Source organism: Buceros rhinoceros, unplaced genomic scaffold (assembly GCF_000710305.1).
Source record: "Buceros rhinoceros silvestris isolate BGI_N320 unplaced genomic scaffold, ASM71030v1 scaffold8183, whole genome shotgun sequence".
NCBI lineage: Eukaryota > Metazoa > Chordata > Aves > Bucerotiformes > Bucerotidae > Buceros > Buceros rhinoceros.
The window spans coordinates 58,707-80,669 of NW_010401780.1; the positions used below are offsets into that span (position 1 = coordinate 58,707).

Below are 21,963 nucleotides of genomic sequence, written 5' to 3' on the forward strand. Positions count from 1 at the left end.
GAAATAACTCAAAGGAATTAAGGGGTGTTCCTCTAAGAAGGTGACACTGCTGACAGCCCAGCTGAAGTGCCTCTGCATCCACACATACAGCATGGGCAACAAACAGAACAAGCTGGAAGCCACTGTGCTGCTGGAAAGCTACGACCTGATTGCAATTACTGAAACTTGGTGGGATGAATCCCATGACTGGAGTGCAACTAGTGATGGCTACAGGCTGTTGAGAAGGGACAGGTGAGGAAGGAGAGGTGGAGATGTTGTCCTCTGTGTCAAGAAATGGATAGAGTGTGAAGAGCTGTCCCTGAAGAACAGCCACGAGCAGGTTGAAAGCTTGTGGGTAAGAATTAGAGACAGAGGCAACAAAGGGAACCTTGTGGTTGGTGTCTACTGCAGGCCACCTGATTGAGGGCAGCCTATGGATGAAGCCTTCTTACTCCAGCTACAGGAGACATCAAACTCTCGTCCTGCTGGGGGACTACAGCCACCCCGACATCTGCGGGAGAAGTGACACAGTGAGCTGTAAGCAGTGCAGGAGAGTCCTGGAATGAATTGAGGTAATAGACTGTTACAGGAGTGTAGCAGAAAAATAAAACCCTCCTGGATTTAAAAATTATTACAATCCTTTTTTTCCCTAAAGCTTTACAGGAGTTTTGTACTCAGGATGAGGTCTTATGAAGATGGCTACTTCTCTTGTCATGCTAATTTCTTGGTATGGAAGTCACTCTCCTTTATATAGCATGCTGACATCCTTCTCTTGCATTGAATTAAGAAGTATTTCCAAATTGTTGTCCAGTTGGTGATGGAGAATGATACAGAGAAAGAATATAGATAATAATAGAAAGACAAGAGAAAAGGGCTGTTTTATGTGGGAAGAGCAGCAGCTAAGAAGAAACAAGGGCAGTAAAAGTCACAAGACGACAGAAAATCCAGGTATGATGTGAGTTAAGGTGGTGCTGGAGACAGTAGAGGTGGCTGAAGATGCAGTTAATGTGTTCACTGGTTCGCTTGCTATTCTGCTTGCCATATCTCTCTGCTGCTGCAGGATACGAAGCACTGCTTACTTACAGGCAATGTTAATGTGTGGGCTTTGCTGTTTTCCATCCCGTCACTCTGGGAAGCAGCTCCTATCTTTTTAATCCCCTTAAGCCTCTAGTCTCTCACTAAAACATGTCCGTCCTGAAATGTAATCCTCTTACCTCAGTTCCAGTGCTATGCTTCAGTTATGCCCATGTGCTTGGCAATATGGACAGCAGCGTTTCTGCCTGTGCCAAAGGTTGGGAAAATTCAAATGTCTAAGTATCTAGACGAGGAGTCCTCACCAACTACTGTCCAAAATAGTGTTTCTTATTCCTGAATCCCCAAATCCCAACAAATCTCAAGAAACCAAATCCCAGTTTTTTTGAAAAGCCTGCAGATTCCTTATGCTGTGGTGCCTCACATATAGCCAAAAAAAAAAAAGTATCTTTAAACATTAATTTATTGTCTGTATTACCTTCAGTTCACTTGCCTTTGTGCACAGAAATAAGAGTGTAGTGGAACACCTTCTGCATTCTCATAGACCATGATGCTTAGAGATCTAAAATTGTATAGCCAGGGAAGTCATTGGAGAGAATTTGGGACCACATTCACAAGTGATGGGAAGGAACAGAAAAGTTGCAGGGGAGAAGGTTGGTGGGAGACTGTTCTTCTGCCTTGGGGGAGTTACTTGCAAAGGTGTAGTTAGTGCCTCGCCGGGTGGCAGGCTGCAGGAGGCAGCTCTTTAGGCAGATCCCAAAGTCTGATATCCCATGTGAAAGTCAGTGCCCTGACAAGATCCAACTTGATGATTAACATTCTATGACTGAGAAGAATGGAAGGGAGAGATCTAGATCGTGTTCTGCTTGCTTTGGCTCAGCTTCACTGTATGTGAAACTCATCCTGTGCAAACCATATGCACTCTTCAGCCGTGTGCCTGCAACAGGACACGGCTGCTGGCTGTGACACTCAGCAACACCATACAGAAGGGAAGACAAGTAGGGGTGAATTTCACTTAGGGCAGTGTAATTTCCCTGTGCCTCAGGTTTCTGCTCTGCCAAGTGACTGACATATTTGTCTGCTTCAGGATTCTGATGTCAAACTCCCAGAATATATTTTGCAGGAAGCTGTAAATTGCAGACTGGCCTCATCATGTCCCCTTTACAGTTTATCTTAGATATCGTCATGTTCAGCTCTGTTTTTATGGTGCTTCCTAGTGCTGTCCAGCACGGAACAACTGCAGTATTTTCCTTTGGAGAGGGAACACTGTTTCAGAGGAAAGGTGCTATACAATACAAACGTTCATTGTGTGCTAAAGTCTCAAGTCTGTGGTACAGCCTTATTTTAAGTGATGACTTATATGTTATCTAAATGCATGCTTGTATTAAGAAAAATTCTTCCAATTTTACATCCTCTTTCTGATGTCATCTTCTCTCTCCTCCAGGGTAGTAGCAGCAGCTAGTGTTAACTAACCACACAAGAAAAGTATTTGTTTCTCTGACTGTATTAGTAGAGAATTGGCCACTTGTCCCTATGAACTCTTGCTTTTGTAATTTCCCTCTCTCCTGTGCTACTTTGTTCTCAGCTGCAGGATAACACTGCCTATTTTGCTACTTTTCACTAGGGAGGAGATGTTTTCTTCCACATGTTGAACAGGAATTTGCAAGGGAAGCTTACTTTGAGCCTACAAGGGAGCACGTCCAAGGAGCTGTAGGCTTTTTCCAGTCCCAATATTTAAATATCCCCATTTCCCTCCATTGAGGATTTATTGAAAATTAATCTCGAAGAGTAATCGGTACCTATCATAAAAACTGATCAAAAGGTACAGTTCACTCTCTACTCTTTCCAAGCGCCAGTCTTTTCTGCCAGTCTTTCTCTGGGTTGCTTCCCATTGTTCATGATGCTTGTTTTGTTGCAGGAATCCCTGTTCATCCAGCCTCAGCTCTTGCCTGATCCAACAAATTATTTAATCCCATCAATGGATTTCCTCCTGGATGCCTGTGAAAACACAGTGATGTTTGTAACTTCCTCAAAGCTAAGCACAGCATTTATGTATGGAATAGTGACAGGGAAGCAAAGGGTTAAAATGCAAAAGATATGGCGTAAACCATATCTAACCCTTAGCTTTTCCTTGCAAATTTACATTGGTCTCGCTCACCTATGATAGATGTCTGTACTGAAACCCAAAATTGAATCTCCAGCATGGGGGATTCTGAATGTGGACCAGGGTGTTCTGGTTTGAGTCTTTATGCTTTTAAGTCTCTGTGTTCCAGAGCACAATCCAGTTATTCTTGCAGGTTGCTACTGGTGCTACTGCATCAGTCCCACTGCCTGCACTGCAAGATGCAGCTCAGCAGCATCTACTGCTTCCCCTTGCACTCCTGCCTGTCCCCAGAGTGCTTATTGGTCAGATCATCTATTTCATCTTTTAAAGAATGCCTGCGCATTATATGTTTTTTTTTTTTTTTCCTCGGGGAGAATTTTGACATTTCATGATGTCCAGATATTGCTTGCCTGGGGTTTGGCCTTTGGAAAAAAAAAAAAAAAAGAATTCCCACAGCAGCAGTGACTTATTTTTTAATATCCCAGAAAATACTTCAGTAATCATTTAAAACTGCAAGGATAGTACTTACATTTAGGGATAATTTTAACTTTTGTACGTCAAAACTAAGAAGAATCAGAAATAGATTAGGGGAAGGGGGGTGGTGGACTGTGAAGTTCCAGTTCTGGATCAGCATCTTGTTATAATGGGATCACCAAACATGTTGTCAGTGGGATGCCCCAGGCTTAAAAGCTGGCAAATTGAGGAGCTATCCCTGAAGTGAATCCTCTACTGCTGGACTCTACAGCCTGTGGTGAAGCCCCTGTTTTTATTGCTTCAGCTTTTCACTCGGTTATAAGTGTAGAGCCTAAGAGAAAACAAACTCCCTAAATGTCTGACTATATGTACTTTCAGAAGATACCCAGAAATGCCTTATTTAGCAGTTCTTTGTGGCTTTTTAAAAGCTACTGTAAAAAAAATATAAAATGTATTTTAATAAAACCTATTATCTTCTAAAACAGCAATAAATTTCATAGGTGTCCAGTCTGATTTCTGCAGATAATGAATGTGTAGAGCAGTGAGCATAGAGAAGGTCGAAAGTGGACTTTTAACACCGAGCTTTGGTGGGGGGCAATCTAAAGGCAGTTTGACAAAAGCAGATCGTATAAGCTAATACACTTTTTCTGAAAACTTTGATGCAATTTCCTGTGACTAAAGACCGCCCTCACTCAAAGCTCTAGGGAATGAAGGACAGGAGTTTTGCTGTGAATATGAGACTTATTTATAACCCTTTACCCTTGGGAAATAAACTTTAGAAAATGCTATGTCAGCGCGTGTGGAGGAATGCAGTACAGTCCCCAGTAGGTCAGCCAGCCTGGACAGCTGCAATTCATTTTCTGTTCTGTAGGAATAAATGCAGGGCAGGGGAACCCAGTGAACTGTTTAATACTACTCACATAATGTTGGTACTTTTGAGCTGATGGTGTGTGCTGCCATAAACACACTCTGAAACCAAGGAGGATTTTACTGGAACTGGAGCATGAGCGGTGCAGAAAGAGAATGAGTAAATGTCTTCAATTTAAGTGGAAAAGCTTCTATTCCAATAGGCTAATGGCCCAGAGATTTTATTCTAGCAGAAAATGCAGGCGTTCCTGGGACTGTGGAGGTAAATTTAGTTCTTGCAGCAGTTGGCATTCAGCTCACTCAGACACACAGAAACACCAGTCCTCTTTGTCAGACAGTCGTTGTGCTGAAGTTTCCCAACTAGGTGAAGAGCAGTGCTCTTCTGGAAGGCTTCTCTTCTTCAGCTGGTGGGTTTTGTTAGTCACCCATCTGATTGCCCCAGACAGTCTTCCGCTGTAATCTGATGATTTGTGGATTACAGTGATGAAAAATGAGGCTGCCTACACAGAGCGTCCCTGTTTTGGCTACAGCTGCCCTGAGCAGGAGCAGTAGTTATTTAGGGGTGTTCTGAGTGCCATGCTCTGTATTCACACCACCTGCCCAAAAACCATCTTCCCGCAAAGGGGTTCTTTTAGAAGTGCTCCTGCTTCTCCTTGCTGAACATGAAGTAGATTTCCAAGTGCAAAGGGAAACATGTTTCTCTAGTTGACTCTTATTGCAATTTCTTCTTTTCTGCTTTTCATACTTTAAGGCAAGTTATTATTATTAAAATTACTTCAGGTCCCAATCCGTTAAAGAGTGCCTACTACCAGTTGCAGTTACTGAAATACTTTTTGTCAGATCAGGATGTTGATCATGGCTCAGTCCAGTCTTCCTGAGACCACAGGCATTTCTTAGTGGTTTTGGTGGGACTGCTGTGCCCACATGGAGCGCTGGTTTATGCTTCCTCCAGGAAATAGTTCATCCAAGTGTGTGTCTTCACCTGCAATAGCTGGCTTGAGTCACTTGCTTCCTGGTGTTTTGCTGAAGGTGTGGGACACAACTGTGAAGTCTTGTTGCTTAGCTACATGCCTTTTCTTCACTTTATTTAGTCATAGAATGCTTTGGGTTGGAAGGGACCTTCAAAGGTCATCTGCAGTAAGCAGGGACATCCTGAACTAGATCAGGTTGCCCTGAGCCCTATCTAACCTGGCCTGGAATGTTTCCAGGAGTGGGGCATCTGCAACCTCTTCCAGTGTTTCACCACCCTCACTGTAAAAATTTCCTTCATCATATCTTGTCTAAATCTACTCTCTTTTAGTTTAAAACCATCACCCCTTGTCCTATTGCAACAGGCCTTGTTAAAAAGACTGTCCCCGTCTTTCTTATAGGCCCCTCTTAAGTACTGAAAAGCCACAATAAGGTCTCCCTGGAGCCTCCTCGCTCAGCCTGTCCTCATAGCAGAGGTGCTCCAGCCCTCTGATCATTTTTGTGGCTCTTCTTGGGACCCTACAACAGATTCACATCCTTCTTGTGCTGAGGTCTCCAGAGCTGGGTGCAGGACTCCAGACTCCGAGGTCTCTCGGGAATGGAGTAGAGCGGCAGGATCACCTCCCTTGGCCTGCTGGCCATGCTGCTTTTGACACAGCCCAGGACACAGTTGGCTTTCTGGGCTGCAAGTGCACATTGTTGGCTCGTGTCCAGCCTTTCATCCACTGGGACCCCAAGTCCTTCTCCACAGGGCTGCTCTCAATCCCATCATCCCCCAGCCTCTACTGATACTGAGGATTGCCCCAAGCCAGGTGCAGGACCTTGCTCTTGGCCGCGTTCAAGGTTCATAAGGGCCTGCTTTCCCACCTTGTCCAGTATTCATTTCCACCCCTTCCTTCTCCATGTTGGCACTTTGTTTGCTTTGTTGACTGCTGCTACATTTTGAAGAGAGAAAAGATCTGATACAGTCTGCTTTTCGAGAAGCTGTGAATACAGATCTAAAAAAGATGTCTGTGACAGAATGAGGCTCACCACTTTCCTTCTGGTGCTGTTATGGAAGACTTTGTCTTTATTCTATGTGACCATAACATCTTTTCTTCAATAACTTCTTTAAAAAGTTGAAATGACGTTCCTGAACAAACATAAATCTCCTGTAGGATTTTGTTTTCATCCTGTTGGCTCCTGTGTTGTGCTTTTTTCTGAGAGTAGGAAAAGTATCAAAAACATAGAGAATCTAAATCTTCTGAGCACTTGTCTTCCACCAAAAGATTTCTTTAATCAGTTTTCATTGTGGGCATAAGCTGTTGTGACAGACATAGCGAGGAAGATGGGAACATGATGTAGTGATGGGAACACGATCAGTATTGGTAAACTGGATACAGTGGCTGTTAGACGTGTATTTAGGTGGTGTTAAGGTGACTTGTGGATATACCCTATATCAGGGACCCACTTAATGAGTGATACATAGGAAAGACTAATGGAGCACATTAAAATTCTGCTTTTGTCCTTTGCTTTTGCTGCATTTTCTTTTTTCTTACCTTCATATCTGTGGTGCATGGTGCTGTTCTTTCTCTGTTCCTGCTGTATGGTTGGAGGGTAACCGGAATCAGCAGGATTCTGTCCTATTAGTAACAAGTCCTAAACACCCTCTGAGAGAGCGCCTTGTGACCAAAAGATGCAGTATTTCTCAGCACACCCCTTGTTTGCAGGTTTCTGAAACGTGTTTATCTGTGATTCTTGGGAACCTGCACCTTCAGTTCCTTTAATGTTACTGATTATTGTCAACATTTCAAGTGCAGCACCCCAAATGTGGAAATGGAGTTAATGACTACAGCTTTTTAGGCTAAAAAAGAAGTACATTTAGAGTGTGTTAAATCCTGTGTGTTTAAGAGAAGAGGCTTTTGCAGCTTTTAGTACGGTGTAAATGATAGAATTGCTTTGTCAGGGAGAAATGGCTGTCTTGAGGCACTGTTGTTCACACAGGGCTGTGAGCAAAGGGAATGATCCCGAATGACAGACCTGTGAAAGCAAGAGACTTTCAGCAAGAAGCTTTACATTGGCTTTTTCAGGTCTGGATTTTGCAGAAAGCCCTGAAATATGCGATTGCAAAAAATGTCCTGGCTGGGCTGTGAGAGGGGGTGGTTAGCAGTGGCATGGTCGGCTGGGGATGTAGCCAGATGTTTCAAAGCACTGCTTTCCCAGGTTCTTGCCATCGCTGGTACTCTAATAGTCTAATGACTTTACGTGTTCACAGCAACAAACAGAGCAGAACACTGATAGCACCAGTCGGTGCTCATGAATTACGTTGTCCCCAGTCCTGGTCTTCCTCCTGGTCCAGTGTAGCCTTTTCTGGAAACACACTAGGTGGCTGCATCCCAAAGGCCTCAAGTGAGAGCAGCTGTGCTTCCCTTACAGAATGATAGAGAATGCTCTTGACTCTTACTGGCCGGAGTCTCCTGCTACACCTAGAGAGTTTTTTGCCTTTGTTTCTGGTTTCAGGGGGGGTGTTTTGGGGAGAGAGAGGGTAGTTGGGTGTGTGTACTTTCTGTAGGTTTTTTGCTAAAAAACTCAATGTATGTAAGTGTGTGCGTTCACACGTGCTTGTTCTTTAAATGATTTGGGGTAAATAGTCAGTTGACACCTGAATTTCCTGGATAATTAGCCAGGAATTCTGAACAGTCACTTAACATAATTTTTTATTAATAAATTTATGCTTTAAAAGATTCTTGTTCTGCAGTTTCAGTGCACTACCCTTTAAATGAAAGGTACCTTTTCTTTTAGCTGTGAATCATCTTTCCTCCCAGAGCAGTGTTTTCCTTAAGTAGCTTTGGTTTATTTTTGTAAGGATGATTGAATGTGTTGTTTTTCTTAGATGTTATTCTTTGTGTGTACTCTGACCTTACAAACAATTGTGGTAAGAAATGTAATGTGCTTAAAGCTCTCCAGAACATTGCAGGTTACATTTTTACAAGCATCTCGCTCTAACTGGTGGTTGGCTAAGTAACCTCAGTGGGATCTGCAGGGCCCGGTTCATCATTTACCTAAATTTGTGGGCCGCCTTAGCTGAGGAGAGGCAGTAATCCAGACACATGCACTGCATCCCAGTTGCACACAACTGCAAGTGGCACAGCCGCCTGTCGCCCTGCCCGAGGAGCACGTGCTAGCGCACAGCCTGGTCCTGCAGGAAGCGACTGAACCCGCAAAGTCACGTAGACACCAAGAAAGGCCAGCGCTTTGGAGAGTTCATCTAGGCTGCAGGCTTCCAGTGTCTGCTGGCAGCTTGAGAAATTCCAAATTGCCAGTTGCCTGGAGGGGTTTTTAATCTGTGAATGTTTAAAATAGTCAATTGCTTTGATGTATTGACATGTGTAGTGTAGCATGAGAATTCCAGCGGTTGCTTTAAATGCAATTACTTCACAAAAGCTAGAATGCTATTCCTTTTAATCTGTTTGTGATTGCTGGCTTCCTCAGTGTTTGTATCTCTCTCTGCTGTTAAATACATGAAATTGTTTGTCAGCATTTGTGCTGTCACACAGGTAAGCTTAATGCATACTGCCTCCATTATCAAGAAAGGTGTATATTTTTGGATCATGACTTTTGTAGTTCATATAATTTAATCCCTGAGGGAAAGATTAATTTTTATGTGTTGCATCACATAAAGACGCGCATCCATTTTAGGCAGGTTGTCTGGCAACAGCAAGATAAGAACATCCATAAAACATGTTGTATGCCAAACTTTGCAGCCTACTTTCTTTGTTAGAAGGAGAGCACGTGGCATGCGAATATAGCAAGTGTGAGAATGAATGTAATTTTAGTGAAATGATGGTCTGATGGTCTCGTGCAGGAATTGAAATTTGCCCTTCCAGGTAAGGCATCCTCAGCTCAGCAAGAAGAAGGCTTTTATGTCATCTCCCAGCTCAAACAAAGAGGGGAGAGATCAGATCTCCATTTTGAAATGGCAGCTAGAGGTGTAGGTTAGCCATAATCAAATGCAATCTTTGAGCCTTTGGAAATAAAACAAAGCAATGCAAAACCCAGAAAAACGGTGTGTTGAAACAAGGCTGGAGAATAAAACCACAGAGGAAAGGGCCTTTTTGAAAAGAATGCTCTCCTCACTTTATCCAGTGTATGGTTGGACCAAGCATTGTACCCCACGTACTTCTAAGACCAAACTGACAAGACTGAGCGCACAGCAATGCACAGTGAATAAGGATTTATACACAGGTGGGCTGTACCTCGAACATGTAGGGTCCTCCATGCCTGTCAGGTTTGCATAGCATTGGGCACATCCATACAAGCTCTAAGAGCTTTTCGCAGGGCAGACTGGAGACAAAGCACCTTGTACTTCTCGCCACACTGTGGTACAGACGTAGGCAAGAGATTCTGATTTAACTTTAATGTTCTGTGTTTGCCTTGTTCTTTGAGTTTCCTCTCATTTATATTTCTCGTTTGTGATCTGATAGCATAGCCTCGTTGATTCCCCTCCCCAAACCCCCAAGGGGCCTATTCTTTGAATTCCTTGAACTCTGCCATGAAAACCATCCTATTATTGGTCTGTCTGTTCTGTTAAAGCCATGTTATCTCATTATTTTATATCTGTTGCTGATTTTTTTCAGACACAGCTGTAAGTTCAGCATCTGGAATAAACCCAGTTAATTCTCGTATGTTTTACTTCCAGGCTTGCTTTTTGCCTTCCGGTTGTTTTTTCCGCGTTTTTCTCCCATTATGTGAAGTGGCTTGATGTGAACATGAATGAGCAAGTTAGTGAGCTGAGTAATCCACAGTGAACTTTTTACAGATTTTCCACTGTGATGGGAGATCTGAAATCTTATATTGGATTTTTGCACTCATTCATGATTTGCTGGTTCCAGAGAATCAAGTGGGATTACCCAAGAACAGGAAATACTGGGCTAGACGGACGAGGCGCATTGTTTGGATTCCTTTTTCACTATTTATACTGGGTAGCCAGGAAGGCAAAAAAAGGAAGTAGGTGGTGTGATTTCCATGACTCCCTGGTTTCTGATGTCCAGGGGTAAATACTGCGGAAGAGCAGAAATGGAAGGTATAGACACCATTATTGTTCTTTGATTACATGTCACTACTCTTCCTTTCCTTACTCTTCAAGCTGCATGCAAAGATCATTGACAAACCTTGATGATTGTTTCATCGTATTTTATGGACAAAAATTTAAAAGGAGCAAGGTTTAAGAAGTTTGCCAAGCACTGGCTTTATAAACTGTTAGTAAGTTTATTGCTCTTTCACGATGACCTGGTGACCACCAACGAAATAAAGGCCATATTCAGTTGATATAATGCAAAATACCATTTCCTACTGAAGTAATTAAATGTTGGGTTCTGTCAGTTATGAGACATAGTGCTGACAAAGCCTTTGTAATTTAACAATCCATTGGTTTTTACAGATTAAGAAAATAATTAACAAAACCTCCCATTTCTTTCCCCTCATTCAATCCACTTCAGACAATTAAGAACACATGCCAATATTGTCAACAGCAACCACCAGCCCCTTCCCCAAAGTAAAAGCTAATATTCTTTTTAATTTCTACTGCTCAGGTATAAGGTTTCGGTGCATGATTTGCAGAAATTCTGAGAACAGTTTGTTAGGAAATCTGACAGTTACAAAACCTGAAACAATACCTGGGTGAGTACAGCTGCATGTTTGTAGAACAATTGTGCATTCATGCTCTAGTCCTGGAGCTTGCTGGAAGAACTGAATGTCACTCCTGACTTGCTGCTTTGCCGTGCAAGGGTCATTTAGCTACTCAGTACTTCAGCACCTCGGAATTTTAAGCAATGCCATTCTGTGTCCTATTCTGCAGTTCTCACCAGATCTAAGAATGAGAATTGTGGTATGAATGGGAGCAGTCATTACTTACTAATTTTTCTTATGCAAAGCTTTTTATTAGGGAGAGCAACCATCTACCCTGAAGACTTTGAGATGGTGCCCATGCCCCTCGTTGATAACAGTAATTTTACTAGATACTGATCTTGTGGTTTAAACTATCATTGTAAAATGCAATCATAATGCACAAAATTATGTCAAAATGGCCTTCAGGTTCCAGGTAGAAAACCACAAGGAGACAGTGCCCTAATCAGTCTGCCCTGGTTTAACTGTGTCTCTACTGGACTGAGGCATTAGTACTTACCTTGTAGAGATCGGCGGCTGGGGCACTGCAGCAAAAGTATCATCAAAACAAAGGGCTCTGGTCTTCATTACTGAGATTTTAGAGAACTCTTATAATTAGATTAGGAAATTAACCCATTTTATAATGTAAGATAATATAACATAAAAGTTGTATCGCAAAATGGGGAATACACACCAGTGATCCCATAGGACGCTGTTAGGGAAGACTTCTGGAAGCAGGTGTGAGTTAGGTTCACGTAGCCATTGGTGGCTTGAGGAGAAAGGAGAACCCTCCTCTGGTGCCCTCTGTCCTCCTTTCCCAGAGAGAAAGAGAATAAAAATCACCTTGCTAAACCACTGGGATCTGACTTGCAGTTTATTCTCTAGGACTGTGAGCAAAGACAAAGATGGGTTTAGTATTAGCCATACTTAGGACTGAACGTAGGTGTGTAGTCAGAGATGTAGCCAAAAGGCAGCTACACAAGCTATGAGATTGCTTCCTCTGTTGTCATATCTTACCTGCCTTAACGACTACCTTAATCACAGAATCCTCTGGTTGGAAGAGACCTTTAAGATCATCAAGTCCAAACATGAACCCAGCACTGCCAGGTCATGACTAAGCCATGTCCCTCAGCACTACATCTGCATGTCTTTTAAATACTTCAGGAATGGGGGCTCCACCACTGCCCTGGGCAGCCTGTTCCAATGCTTCACAACCCTTGCAGGGAAGAAATTTTTCCTGATATCTAGCGTAAACCACCCCTGGCACATTTCACTGTAGTCCTGTTGCTTGTTGCTTATGAGAAAAGACTCTCTACAACCTTCATGTAGAGAGTGATAAGGCCTCCCCTCAGCCTCCTTTTCTCCAGGCTTAATAACCCCACTTCCCTCAACCACTGTTCATAGGACTTGTGTTCCAGACCCTTCACCAGCTTTGTTGCTCTTCTCTGGATATGCTCCAGAACCTCAGTGTCCTTCTTGAAGTGAGGGGCCCAAAACTGGACACAGTACTCAAGGTGTGGCCTCACCAGTGCCAAGTACAGGAGGACAATCACTTCCCTGCTACTGCTGGTCACACTATTTCTGATACAAGCCAGGATGCCATTGGCCTTCTTGGTCCCCTGGGCACTCTGCTGGCTCATATTTAGCTGCTGTTTACCAAAACGCCCAGGTGCTCTTCCACTGAGCAGCTTTCCAGCCACTCTCCCCCAAGCCTGTAGCATTGTAGGGGGTTGTAGTGACCCAGGTGCACGACCTGACACTTGGCCTTGTTGAACCTCGTACTGTTGACTTCAAACCATTGATCCAGCCTGTCCAGATACCTCAGTAGAGTCTTTCTACCCTCAGGCAGATCAATGCTCCTGCCCAGCTTGGTGTCATCTGCGAACTTACTGAGGGTGCGGTTGATCACCTCATTCAGATCATTGATAAAGATGTTAAAGAGGACAGGCCCTGATACTGAGCCCTGGGAACACCACTTCTGACTGGCTACCAGCTACATTTAACTCCGTTCACTACCGCTCTTTGGGACTGGCCATCCAGGCAGTTTTTATCCACTGAAGAGGACGTTCATCCAAGCCATGAGCAGCCAGTTTCTCCAGGGCAATGCTGTGGGAAACAGTGTCAAAAGCTTTACTAAAGTCTAGGTAGACAGTGTCCACAGCCCTTCCCTCATCCGCTAGGTGGGTCACCTTGTCATAGCAGGAGATCAGGTTAGTCAAGCAGGACCTGCCTTTCATAAACCCATGCTGACTGGGCCTGATCACCTGGTTGTCCTGTACCTGCCACATGATGGCACTCAGGATGACCTGCTCCATAACCTTCCCTGGCACTGAGGTCAGACTGGCAGGCTTTTAGTTCCCTGGGTCCTCCTTCTGGCCCTTCTTGTAGATGGGCATCACGTGTGTTAACTTTTGGTTGACTGCTACCTCCCCACTTAGCCAGGACTGCTGGTAAATGACGGATATGTTGGAAACAAAAAAATCGAAGTTGTTTTGCCAAGATATTTTTCCCCTTTTCCTCCTGGCAAGGTCATCTAAGTTGTATTTCTTAGCGTGCTCACTTGCTGAGGCTACGTTAAGTCTACAGCTGTGTTTGGAGAAAAGTCACCATGACACATTGGTATTGTAAGTGCAGAAGAGCAGCTATGACTGCCTGAGTTGTTATCAGTGAGTGGGGATCCTCCTTCTGTCTCAGGTGGTAGGAACTGGTGTTTTGGGTTTCACAAGGCTTCTGGGTTTGACTACATAAGTTACATAATTGTTCTGCCTAGTGGAAAATTAGTATGTTGTAGCAGGGAAATAATAAAGTGCTGAATATGGAAGACTAAGGTAAAATGGAAGGTGGAGAGAGAGGTGTCAGCTTCTAGATCTCTGAACTGAGAAGGGAGAGGTAGCATGCAAGAGTAACCAAGGAATGGTGACAGAAGGGAAAATGAGCTGGGAAGGTGAAGGCAAGGTGAAGAGCCCTGCAGGAAAGCAGATGTGAGTTGGAGCAACTGCTGGAGGAAGGAGACAGCTCAGTTGCTCACAGTAGGGAGCAAATTCAAAAGGAAGATGAAAAAGAAAGGAAAATTGGGAGGGGGATTCAGACAATTGCAAGCAAGTGCATCCAGAGTTTAGAGAAACATGTCACTGAGGAATGGGTAGCAGTTTTTCTGGTTTTGAGTCATTTCCCTGCTTCTGCCTTCCTCTTTGTTTCCCTAGAGCCAGACTTTGATGGGGACCTCAGAGCAGCAGCTGACAGTGAGTGGCTCAGGAGGAGTTACAAGTTGCACTTGTAATTTTTTCCTACCTAGTTTTCTTGGTTTTTAAGTGCCTGCCAGGTGGTTCTAGTTGAGTAGGTTGATTTTGAAAGGCAGGGTTCCATTATCCCGTACAGAAAGACTGATCTGCTAAAGCAGAATGACACTTGCTTTAACTGGTGATAATTGTATGGCCATGCTGGCAGATGTTGCATTTGTCCTGACCTTTCATTCAAGTGCAAAGACTAATTCTTTTGCAAGAGGGAAGGAGAGCTTGTTTGTAGCCGTAATTACCAGACTAGAATATGTCTTACTCTGCAATGGGAACATATTAGAAAAAAGTCTCTGAAGACTTTTATTTGTTGGGTAGTGATAGTACCATAACAGAAGCTTAGCCTTGCCACTCCCATGTCATCATTAATTTGTGAGTAATTGCTAAAAGATCCCGGGATGAATGAACCTATGATGGAAATAGCATGAAAAGTGACCTTTTTGTTTGCCTTTAAAACTAATTTTTATCTATTTCACACTTCTGCTCCTCATTTAGTAATTGTGTCTGTCATTAAAATCTACCTATTCCAGGAGCTTCTTCCATGGCTTTACAGCTTTCTTCTATCTTAATGACATGGCATCCTTACGGTATTGCAGCATGAGAAACACCAGCAAGCACTGGCTCTGTTTAATGGCTTCCACAGAGCTTTTTCCTGAAGGATAGATGTTTATTATTTTATTTGTAAAACATAATTACACAGCGCAGCTAGACTTCATGAACCGTGTTACTTAGAGGTATTTCTGTTGCTGTGTAGTGATAAAAAAAATTTTGGTTTGTTTTGTTGCAGAAGCTGGCAATAAAGCACTGCATGTTCCTTCAGCAGGGATGCTACCTGACTGGTTATAATGAACTGGAAATTGCTGTTGCACAGTGAAAGTCAGTTGTTTGTCTATTTTTAGCCCAAAACATTCTAAAGTCTGTGTGTATGTAAACTGTGAGTGTTGGAGCAGCTGTTTCAAAAAACATCCGCTTCTAATTAGAAGACAGGCTAAGACAGGGTCAGTTGGTATCTAAGGGCTAAAGCAATTTTATCTGGGTGATGGGACTGCATGGTAGTTGCCAGACCAACCAGACTAGAAAATACCTGTATTATTTGCAAGTCTATGTTTGATCCAGTAGTGGCTATTGGGTCAGTTGTCACTCTTTCAAAATATCACTGTGTTGGTGTTTCTCCTCCTTATCAGTGTTAATAGCTCTTTGGAGTACAGCTTTTGGCCAACCAAGGCTGTAGTGAAATTCTTATTGACTTTGTGGATGTACCAGCTTTGTGCAGTAAATGGAACTGAGATGTGAAAGAGTACTTAGGAGGCTAAGAGTCCTTTAGAAATATCACTGATACTTAAATATGTGTGTGCATGCACTCCATAACCCTTAAGGGATTATTTTTCAAGACCACTTCTTTGTTTCAAAACAATTACTCTTTCAATAACAAAAGCAACTGTTCACAGTTATATACTGACTGAAACCTCTGATAGCTAAGTTTCCAACAATAGATCAATAAAGATAATATGAGCATCTCTCTTACAAGCCCTTGTCATCCATCAGATAAAAATCAGTTCTGGGAGCAGAGGCAGAAAGACTAGTTTCTGTGGCATGGCTAAGGGTATGTTTGCTCTGCATCATTTCCTGTGTTGTGCAAATATAGGTCTTGTCCTCCAGCTTGTTCGTTTTTATTGAATTTTAGCACATCCTCTTCAACACAGGTGCCTGTGTAAGCTCCGTCATGCTCCCTTGCAGGCATCTTCTTCTGCTAGATAGACGTATTTGGCGAACATTGCATTAACGTGAATAAACCTCTGCTCTGTTTAATTTTGTCCTTAGGAATTTTACCCAGAAGTCTTTGATGACTAGGGCTGGATTTGAGTCTGTTACCTGTGTGGAGCTGTATGCGTTGCTTCAGGCAGATTTCTTGGCCATGGATCCTGCTCTTCACTATCATTTTCCATTGACCCACATACCCTTGCCTTGTTTACCTCCCATGCATCCCTAGAAGGCCAGGCTTCCCCCCATACCTCACACATACGCAAAGGCAAATCTTTGTGCTTGCCAGCTTGCCTTGGTCTCTCTTTGTCATAGTACGAGAACGTGTCCCTGCCCTCTTTTTTCTATCTCCCGCCTTCTGTATCTTCAAGGAACTTTTTTTTTTTTCTGTTGCTGTAGTTACACTGCCTTTGATGAAATCAGCTAGGTCCTTCCTTTACGGTTGGAGTCATACCGGTTCTGGCAGTAGACCCATCCAGCGTTGGTCTTTACATAAGCATCATGTCCATATTTTGAGGGGCCTTTAGGCGTTTGTGTCTGTTTCGGGTGTTTGTGTTCTGTATCTATGTAACAAAAGCTTATAGTCATCTCAAAAATCAAACTCAGCCTTGCGGTATGTAAATCCGTCATTCAAGTCAATGGTAATTTAGACCACAACTATTCCAGACCTTAAACTGATCCTTACTGATTTTTAGTTTGGCTGTCAGTCAGAACTGGCAGGGGGTTCCCTGGTTACTTCTCCTCTCTTCTTCTGAAACACTATTTTATTCTCTTCTGGGTGCTCAAACTACTACATACAGAGGAGTTCAGAACATTGTACTTGCTTCCTCATGTTTTTAAGGGAGGAAGTGCCCAGGACTGACTGTGTTGAGAGGTAACCAGTGTTGTAAGGAAGGGACAGCCTGCATTTGTAAGCATGTGCTGAAGTTTTTGCTTTGCCTTTTCTCAGCACAAAGCTTTTCAGTTGCTTTGGGGATGTGCCATAGGAAGAAGAGTCTAGGGGCACGGGGATCTCAAAATGTGTGTGCAGCATGTGGGTGCCCAGCCAGCCAGGCTGACTTGTTGTGGGCTTCAGTCTTTGGAGGTCACTTGAATTGTAACAAACCATAGCAGGAGGTCTGAAACCAGTGTGCTGTATCCAGGCTGATCTAGAAGCAATAGCGGTTGACTGGTTTGGATTTGTTGCTTTTTTTTTTAATGCAGGATTTCTGATGTCAATCTCTGCCTGATAAGTCAGCGCTAATGAGAATCGAAAGAGGATGCTGCCAACGTGTCTCTCCTAGGTTAAATTCTCTTCAGGAATCTAAGTGAAAAAGTGTGCTTCGTAAAATCCCAGATGAAAAGATGGATTTCTAGAAACTCTTACCCAGCATGGGGCCCATAGGAGAGAGTGGCAAATTTACCCTTTTTTTAGAGGGTTGAAATCTCAAACCAATTTATATACCAGCTTCACAGACTTACAGGAGCATAGATACTGATCTGTAACCAAATGTTGCAGCTTTCCCTGTTTGAAATTCAGAAAAAAGTATTTGTTTATATTTGTTTTGAAAAAAGTATTTCTTGTTGGATTTTATGCTGAAAAATTTTTGCAGAGCAATTTCTATTCTCTTTGCAGTGGAGCACTTAGGGTAAGCTAATATTCAGAAACCAGGAACTGTTTAAGGATGAAATATCTTGGTAAAACCTACAATTTATTTTGGTAGGAGGTAGGATAGTCATCCTTATCAGTCAGGATCTGCATACTGAAAAGTAACAAATACAGTTGTCACTGACTTTAGTTTTGAGAATTGCAGCTTCTGTGTTTCCATTTTGTATGATATTTCCAGTTTAATTCTGAGTTCTGTGATAAATGGGAAGTTCTTCAGTAATTCTGCTTCGTCTTCTGAAATAGCAGGCATGTGGTTATTCACAATTGTTTCCAGAGATCACTGTGATACTTTTATTTTTCTTTAGGCAAGAGCTTTCCCTTTTAGTGATTGGATGTTTGCCTTTAGATGTAGATGAATCAGGGCTGAAAAATATCCTTTCTAAAATAGATGCCATGTAAGAAAAGGGCTTTACACTATTCATAGAAGAAATCTTTGTTGTAGTGTTCCAGTTTGTACTTATCTGTGTGATTTTCTGCAAGGTACTATCTTGTTAAGCAAACAAAGCACTTCAGTGATTACCATAAATCAGGCTGATGTCAATGGAAGTAACATCCCTAAAAGCCACAGCTGTAAGACCTTCTCCATGGATTTGGTTTCTAATACCAGCTTTAAAATATCTTCATAACTGTGATTTGTTGCTGCAGTGATCATGTTCTTCCTCTTTCAGAATGAGAAGGCTTTGGGGCATTCCGTGAGCCGCTCTAGTAACATCTCAAAGGTATGTTCCTCAGTATAACTCAGTCTTGGATAAACTTGGGGATACTGCGGTTTCTTTCATTTCAAAACTGGAGTGATATATTCAACAATGTGACCCAGAGAAAGTGCTTCTTATGCCTGTCTGTCATTGATAGTCACTCCTGAAACATTAGAACTGTGGTGTTTTGCAGACTGTCTCTACGGGTCAAATGAAATGGAAGCTACGGTAGGTTTTCTCTTTCACACTGGCAGCCTCCTTAGCTTGGTAGAAACAAGAAAGATGACAGATGCTTGAGATCTTATCTTGAGGGGTAAATCACTCCAAAAACAGTGCTCAAGTATGTTCTTTTATACCATAAGCTATCTGATGTAATGTTCTCTGTAAGATACGTATAGCCATGCGTCCTGTAATGTGTATTGGATATGAGGTTATACATTATTTTATTGTCATTTCAACACTGAATTATTGTTAGTGCCATGAAATGCATTGTTATCGGGGCATGTGTAAGTATTTTTAAATGTTTATTATTGCAGGCCCTGATCTTGTAAGGGAAGCACGATACACTACCTGTTCTCATCACACGAGTATAGCTGAGGGACACACCAAAAGCACAATTGATTTGTTTTGCCGTTAGGAAAAAAGCATCTTCTGTCCAAGAGAACTTATTACAATACATACCCTACCCCTACTTCTGCATTACAAATAAGATTTTCATTTAGCTGGAAGCCTGACACCTTTTTGCTTACACAAGTACAATTGCTTAAAGCCTTCATGCAAGTAAGGCTGTGCTGGTTGACAAGTATTTTTCATGGAGTGCATAAGCCTCAAAGCATTATTGCCCCTTCTTTCCAAGTGGTAGCTCTACCTGGCCCTGCCACTTGAGGCCTATCTTCAGAGAGATCCTGCTGCCTGTGGCAGTTGATGTTGCTGGTAATAGTGACTTGTAATGAGAAATTGAGTCATCCTGGCTGCGACAAGCTCAAGTCCCTTTCGTCTATTCTGGCTACTTCAGGATATAGGAAGCTATCGATGCCTATTTCCACCAGAGGAAACAGTGGCTGCACTTAATTTATGCTTTATATGAGCACAGACAACTTCCACTTTGGCACAGAAAGGCAGGATAACTGGGTGTCTTAAGTAATGAGCAGGGTAACTGTCCAGCACACAAGGTATTAACAAAGTAGAAGGTGTTGGTAATCAGAAAATGTGCATTCAACTGAAGGATTTTGAAATATGTGATCACAACTTCTCATCTGTGCTTTTGTAGAATGGCACTGTGCCTCTTCCTTCTTACCCTGGTTCTTCTCTTTTTAGGGTTCCTTAACTGGATTTTCGGGCATTGTCCAGCAGAGGTGGTAATTTTATCATTAAGTGTCCTTGTACTTTTCCCAGAGTGTCGGAAATTCAGCATGATAAGCCTTTTGGCCACAGCAGTTTGGTACCCATACAAAGCTGCAGCGTTTGTTGTTCTTAATCAAGGACAGGTAGTGCAGCAGTGCTGTGGAAAGGACCTTGCACTCTGGCAGAGCTCTCCCTGGGAGTGCTGGCAAGTGAGACATCAATATTTGCATTCATCTGGGAACACTGAAACATTCAATGTGATTGCTGTGTGTTGCAAAAGCTAAAGTTCTCTAGGAGCACAGAAGTCAGCTTTGCCAGTTCAACGTGAGACTTTTTGGTTGAACACATGAGTTTCCCAGAGGTATTTATGTTTTTACTGCTCCTCTGTAACCTCCCTGTCTGATCCATTCTGTGCACCTACTCCACTCTGGAGACAGTGGGCAAGAAGTGGAAGTCCCATCAGTGAAATCAGTCTTCTGCTTTGCCTCATACAGCTGAATGCTACCTTGCACATCCAGGCAGTTCGGTGCTAAACTGCAACAATCTGTTTTGCAGGTAGGTTGGCTGTTGCAAGCAATTTGTGGGTCAAAATAGGAATGATTATATTAGTATGATGCTGCATAGAAGCTTAAGTACATGGAAAATTTTTCAGTAGTTCTGCGGTTTAACAGGAAAGTGCCTTTGCGTTTTGTTTAGAATAGTATAACAATCTGGCCAAAAAGACAGATTGAATACGTGTAAAGGAAAAGTGTGGAAATGCTTGGCTGCCTGTATAGCCCTTTATGGAGTCCACAGAGCTTGTTGATACTACAGCATTTTAAGAGGAGCTATTTAACCAAAACTGAGTTTAATGAATTATATGCGGCATTTCTAGATATGTTGGGGGGTGTGTGTGTACAGAAATAGTGATCACACTTCCTACAAGTGGCTGGTCCCTGCTATTATTTTTCCACCCAAATCTAGTTTACAGTGTAGCAGTGTATCAAAGCTGCTACAAATGCTTGACACTGACACTTGATTCAAAGCCCTTTCTGGTGCTGATATGTCATTACGTCTTTCCACTGCTCTCAGTTGCACGGTGCAATGTGAGTAGAAAGGATTGAGTCAGAACTCAGCCTCTAGCCAAGAGAGGATGCTGCGTTAACTCTGTGTGACCAAGGAAAGCAATGCCCTAGGGCTAAACATGATCAAGGAGGGAGGCAGATGGTGACACCAAAAATGAAATCAGCTGCTGGAGGTAGCAAGACCTCTCTGAACATAGACCCTAAGTGCTGGGGCCAGGTGGAGCTGTCCCTTGGGAGGAAGGGGCAAAAAGGCAGCTCTCCAAGAGGCAGATGCTAAGAGAGGTGAAGAGATGTAGTACATGTGGCCAGGCGAAGAAAAAACAATCACCTGAATACTTGGCTAGGGATGGAGGCCAGAAGCAGCAGAAAAAGGAATAGGAAATAAGATGTGGGAGGATCTTCATATGGTGCCATCAGGCTTTGTGCAGTCTGTTGCACACTGGGGGATGTGGCATTCATCCAGGCCCTTCTTTGGTTTTTTTGGTGTGTCCATTTCAAACACTCCTTTTAAATCTGCTCCCCACAAAATGTTTGAATTTCTGGAATCTTTTCTATGTTTGTTTTGAAATTTAAGAAAAAAATAGTGTTGAAGGCAGGTTGAATTGATCTAGTCATGGGTCTTGGACATGGCCTGATTCCCAGCTTGCCTTGTTCAAGCACAGTGATAGTGACTGAAACACACCTGACGGGCACAGAGGTATACAGCCCAGATCCTTATCTCAGCTGCCAGGCCAGCATTTTTGCTGAGAAGCCACCATTCACTGGTAAATGCCTTCATCATGTAAGAGAAATAATTAAGCTTTATAGAAGCTTCGTCCTCTAAATATAAATGAAATTGACCCTGAAATAAAGCTAGTCACTGAGAGCATTCAAAAAAGGGATATTCACAGTGGTGGTAATTTGTGCCCTCTGCTCTTAAATAAAAGAATTGTGCTTACAAGCAGGTTAAACCAGTTCACTAACAAAGCTGGTCTGCAAACACTTATCCTCAAATTAGTGATACTGTTTAGCTTTAAAGTGTCTGGTATATCCTGAAACTGGTGATGCGTCATATGGAAGTATCTTCAGGTCATCTGTTGGCTGTTCCTGT

General features: G+C 42.7%; 1 protein-coding gene across 2 annotated transcripts in view; it reads left to right on the forward strand.

Moving 5' to 3' along the window:
* Positions 1-21,963, forward strand: part of MARCH8 (membrane-associated ring finger (C3HC4) 8, E3 ubiquitin protein ligase) — a 75,371-nt gene that overhangs the window by 35,887 nt on the left and 17,521 nt on the right. For both annotated transcript variants that reach the window (XM_010132381.1, XM_010132380.1), the window contains exon 2: positions 18,439-18,489. In XM_010132381.1, the coding sequence (XP_010130683.1) occupies positions 18,439-18,489 (51 nt within the window). The remainder of the gene's footprint in view (positions 1-18,438; positions 18,490-21,963) is intronic.